General features: G+C 43.9%; 1 protein-coding gene across 1 annotated transcript; it reads left to right on the top strand.

The window, feature by feature from the left end:
- The first annotated feature begins 4,037 nt into the window (after positions 1 to 4,037).
- Positions 4,038 to 5,622, top strand: LOC125236816 (cell surface glycoprotein 1-like). The gene has a single exon (XM_048143746.1). It carries the CDS (start codon positions 4,137 to 4,139, stop codon positions 5,424 to 5,426), a length of 1,290 nt encoding a protein of 429 aa, XP_047999703.1. The 5' UTR covers positions 4,038 to 4,136; the 3' UTR covers positions 5,427 to 5,622.
- The last annotated feature ends 328 nt before the right edge of the window (positions 5,623 to 5,950 follow it).

Genomic DNA, 5,950 nt, shown 5'->3' with positions numbered 1-5,950 from the left:
ACAATTTTAAAATCAAGTTAAATGAGAACATGGAAAGAAGCAACTTACTCACTACTGACATAGAGGAATTAGATACTGCACGGCTGAATAACTATATAGACACTATGACCAAAATTATACAAAAAACGTGCGATTCGACTCTAACACTCAAAGCCTATCACCAGAAGATTCCATGGTGGAATGAAGAGCTGACCACCATGAAGAAAAAGTGATATTTTTACATCACAGACTTCGAGATCTCAAACGTGGCAAAAAAGATCTCACCAATATCCTAAAAGAAGTTGCAGAAGCCAGACGGGAGTATGCGAACAAAATTCGAACCACATCCACCGAACACTTCAGAGAATTCTGCAACCGACAAGGCAAGGATGACGTGTGGTCGGTCACAAACCGTCTTTTAAAAAGTGCACCACAACCACTACCACCAGCAACCTTACAAAAAGACAACGGAACATACACAACTTCAATCCTAAACACTGCTGAAACGCTTGCCGACAAGTTTTTCCCTGACGATATCATAACTAATGACAGTCCCCATCATCAGCAAATAAGAACATACATCAATGATAACAACAATATACAGCCAGCGGCAGATGAACCACCCTTCACACACCATGAAATCACTGAAATAATAAAAAACATGAACCCCAAAAGAGCCCCTGGTATGGATAATCTCACCGCGGACATCTGCAAACACTTCAGCAACGCCTACCCTGAAATCATCACAAAAATCTATAACAGATGTCTTACCTTAAAGTTCTTTCCATCTAGCTGGAAAATCGCGTATATAAGAACCATCCCAAAACCAGCCAAAACCAAATATCATGAACTGTCTTCTTACCGACCCATAGGCCTGATAAATGTGTTTGGAAAGATTCTAGAGAAACTAATCGCCACTAGACTGACATATTTCATGCAAAAAACTAATACATGCAGCAATAACCAATATGGTTTTAGAGAACAGCGCTCTACTACAGACGCCTTGCATGAGGCCATCAGTAGAATAAAGGAATGCAAAAACAACAATAAGCTAGCAGTAGCCATATCACTAGACATAGCGGGGGCTTTTGATAATGCCTGGTGGCCGGCCCTGATAAAAAGACTCTCTGACATCAACTGCCCGCAAAACATACTAAACATAATCGATAATTACCTCAATGACCGCAAAGTTGTACTGAACTACTCGGATGTTACTGTCACAAAACAACAAACCAGAGGATGTGTCCAAGGTTCGGTACTAGGACCCATTTTCTGGAATACAATCATTGACACTCTATTGGAGCAGGATCTGACCGAAGGCAACTACATCCAGGCATATGCCGATGATGTTTTGTTAATATGCTCGGGCAAGGATATACTAGAACTAGAAACTAACGCCAATAAACTTCTAAATCATGCATATCAATGGGGTAAAAATAACAAGTTACAATTTGGTCCTCTAAAAACTAAAATGATTGCCCATACACCAAAAGCCAAAGCCGCCAAGATACATATGAACAACGTGCAAATACCCTTTGATAATCAATTTAAACTGCTAGGCATCATTGTTGATCAACACCTGAACTTTATGAAACATGCAGAATATGCCATTAAAAAATCACAAGCTATCTACAAGAGATTATGCATCTTTATTAAACCAACCTGGGGAGTACATGCGGCAAACATCAACATCATCTACAGACAAGTCATAGAACCCATTGTCACATATGGCGCAGAAATCTGGTGGCAAGCCACAAACATCAAAAAAGTATGTTCCTCCCTACTTAGCCTTCAGCGCGGGTTTGCCATAAAGATCATACATGGGTTTCGGACACTACCGACAATACAATCAATCGCACTGGCAGGTCTGACACCGCTGCCAGACAAAGTACGAGAGGTAGCGTCGTTTGAAACAGTTAAAAGATCACTGACTACACAATATCTGCCTGATGATATACTATACGATAAAAGAGCACCAATCACTGATCTTCTGCACCCAACTCAGCGTCCAATAATCGAAGTAAACGATATAAATAATGCACAGGACCTAGAACCCTACTACTCCACCGAGATGCACAGAGTCTACACCGACGGCAGCAAGCATGATGGAGTAGTGGGGGCCGCTGTAGTCATACATTACCCGGATGGCCGCAACTACACAAAAAAGCTCAAGCTGCACAGCAGCTGCACGGTGTTCCAGGCCGAATGTCTCGCAATAGAGGAGGCCTGTAACAGCTGCTGGGACCTTGGTCTGGAACAAGCAACTATTCTCTCGGACTCAAAGGCTGCGCTATGTGAACTGGCTTACCGCAACAGCACAAACGCCATCATAAACAGGGCACACAAGAAGATTGTGGAAATTAAAGCACACGGGCGTAACATACAGTTCTGCTGGATAAAGGCGCATGCTGGCCTCCTTGGTAATGAAGAGGCCGACATGATGGCAAAATCAGCAGCCATGCTTCACAAGGCACCGGACTACAACAGATTCCCGCTATCGTACCATAAGAGGAATCATCGCATGGAAACTGCTAAAAATGTTGACACTACATACCAGACCAGCATTACCGGAGCTCATCTGAAAAAGTGGCTACCGACGATAGAACACATCGAAACCTTCAAAAAACACTTCGAACTGTCATTTCAGATGACCCAGGTACTAACTGGACATGGGTATTGCAAGGTTTATCTGAACAAATTCCACATCATAGATTCAAATGCATGCCCATGCGACGATGTCACGCCACAGACGATGAAGCATCTCATAACACAATGTCCGCGGTATCTAAACGCCCGTCTAAATTATGAAACCCTATGTGCAATTAATAGAATAGAACCATACAATTTAGAAGATATAATTAAAAAAGAAAGTTGTATAGAAAGCTTTAAGGTATATATCAGTCACATAATAGACACACTCAAAAAGTTCAACAATACATAAGTAAATAATAAACACTGCTCCATCCACCCTCCGCTGCTCCGGCACTCTGCTCCACTGCGCCGCCTCGCGCCGCTGCTCCACTGCGCCAACCTGCCACCGCGTACTACTGCTCTAACCAACCAACCATCTCCGCTGCTCTGGCGCTGAAACAGTGAAAACAGTGACAATAAGCTAACGTAATAATAATACAGTTCATATATGATTCTGCTCCACCACTGCTCCACTGCTCCAAGACACTGCTCCACGACGGAGCTCCGCGACATCACTGCTCCATCACTGCGCCACTGCTCCATCCTAGAAACAAAGAAATTAAGATAAAATGTTGAAAATTTCGAAAATAGTAAGATAACATGCAATAAATATAAAAACACAGTGCTATAAATAAATAAAATAAATAATAATATAGATTTTGTGAAATGAAAACAGTGAAAACAGTGACAATAAACTAACGTAATAATACAGTGTATATATATGATCCTGCTCCATCACTGCTCCACTGCTCCAAGACACTGCACCACGACGGTGCTCCGCGACATCACTGCTCCATCACTGCGCCACTGCTCCATCCTAAAAACAAAGAAATTAAGATAAAATTTTGAAAAAATTTTTGAAAATAGTAAGATAACATGCAATAAATATAAAAATACAGTGCTATAAATAAATAAAATAAAATATAATAATATAGATTTTGTGTAATGAAAACAGTGACAATAAGCTAACGTAATAATACAGTTTATATATGATTCTACTCCACCACTGCTCCACTGCTCCAAGACACTGCTCCACGACTGCTCCGCGACATCACTGCTCCATCACTGCTCCACTGCTCCATCCTAGAAACAAAGAAATTAAGATAAAATTTTGAAAACTTTGAAAATAATCTTGTGTAATGAAAACAGTGACAATAAGCTAACGTAATAATAATACAGTTTATATATGATTCTGCTCCACCACTGCTCCACTGTTTCAAGACACTGCTCCACGACTGCTCCGCGACATCACTGCTCCATCACTGCTCCACTGCTCCACTGCTCCATACCCCCCCCATACCCCATACCTCAGTAGATCGGAAGGAACAAACAAATCACATAAGTGCAACAGCAGCCAAAGTGCACGGACGCCCCCTGAGCCGCAATCTCTACTGCTCCACTGCTCCACTGCTCCATAGGGAAAAACAAAACTTACAATAAATAGACACTCAGAAACCAGCGCAAACATGGAAGAAGAACTTCGACAAGTGCAACGAAGAATGGAAAAAATAGTACAGGACCAATCCAAAATAATGGGAGAAATAAACGCGGTCAAAGACATTGTAAGCAAACTAATTGCAAAGGAGATGGAAAAAGGGAAAGAAAAAGTGAAAAAGCGCAACCGGGAAAGTGAAAGTGAAAACATGGACACGGAAAAGTGCAACCGGGAAAGTGAAAGTGAAAACATGAACACGAACACGTCCAAAGACAACGCACAACTACGACAACAAAACCAACCCCAGCCCCAAAATCAAAGCCAACTTCAGCCTCGGCCTGTAGAACCAAACCCTGGATGGGACCTCGGAAAGAGAGAGACACAGAAAACACGGGGGGAAAACGAAACCATGGACCGTGACCTCATATACCCGGCTGATCTAGGGTTCGCCGCCGATGAAGCGCCGGGGCAAAGGACGCCAATTAAAAAACCCCAAGGGGAGAAAAGGAAGAAGCTATCACACTCACCCACAATACCTGCAATACCGCCATCACCAGCGGCACCGCTATCATCGCCACCTTTACCAGACGTGATACGCAGCACTTCACCGTACACAGGGGGCACAGGAGGCCCAGAACAACAACAAGCGCTGCAACAGAAGAACGATGACAACAAACCAACATCATCATCATCGTCGTCATCGTCCTCGTCCTCGTCCTCCTCCTCCTCATCTGCCTCTTCTGCCTCGTCTGCCTCGACCCCCTCGCCGTCGCACTCGCCACGCTCACTGCATTCACCGGCGGCGCCACCACCGCCGCCAACGTCACCGACAACATCGACAACATCATCAACGCCTACTAAAGCTCCTGCATCACAGCCGCGACCATCGCCTTTGCTCTCACCTACTCCCTCCTCAACATCATCACCATCGCCAATACCGGCGCCATTGCCATCACCAACACCATCGCCAACACCCGCTTCACCACAACAAAGGGTATCACAAAGCACAAAGACAAGAAACCAGCACAAAATTAAGCAATGTACGCTATGCGGATATGTCTCGCGAAATGGGCATATGCTGCGCCATCAAACCAAAGTACATAAGGGAATGATGGAAGCGAAGGGAAGGGAGGAGTTCAGGAGACATGGAGCTTTTGAAACAGACACACCTGCAAAGAAGTACTGTCCGCAAAAATATCTGCCCCCGATGTGGTTGGTGAGGGCGGTCACTGGAGTAAACAGGAGATGGCTGGAGGCACTTTTCACCGGAATAATACCGGAGAGAGAGGGTGAGGAGTGGGAGAAGGAGGAGGAGGAGTAGCAGGGGAACTGGGAGGGTGAGCGGCAGCGGCGAGCAACAACAACAACTATCCACCCATCCAATGTGCACCGACGCGCCACTGCGTCGCTGCTCCATCCTAAAAGCAAGGAAGTTGGGATGGGATTTTGAAAATTTTGAAAATAGTGGGATAACATGCGGAGAATATAGGAATACAGTGCTGTAGATAAATAAAATAAAATATAATAATATAGATTTTGTGTAATGAAAACAGTGACAATAAGCTAGCGTAATAATACAGTTTATATATGGTTCTGCTCCACCACTGCTCCACTGCTCCGGGACGCTGCTCCGCGGCTGCTCCGCGACGTCACTGCTCCATCACTGCTCCACTGCTCCATCCTAGAAACAAAGAAATTAAGATAAAATTTTGAAAACTTTGAAAATAATCTTGTGTAATGAAAACAGTGACAATAGCTAACGTAATAATAATACAGTTTATATATGATTCTGCTCCACCACTGCTCCACTGTTCCAAGACACTGCTCCACGACTGCTCCGCGACA

Source organism: Leguminivora glycinivorella, chromosome 19 (genome assembly GCF_023078275.1).
Source record: "Leguminivora glycinivorella isolate SPB_JAAS2020 chromosome 19, LegGlyc_1.1, whole genome shotgun sequence".
NCBI lineage: Eukaryota > Metazoa > Arthropoda > Insecta > Lepidoptera > Tortricidae > Leguminivora > Leguminivora glycinivorella.
The sequence above is the reverse complement of the archived record's forward strand: the minus strand, read 5'-3'. Positions and strand labels throughout refer to the sequence as shown.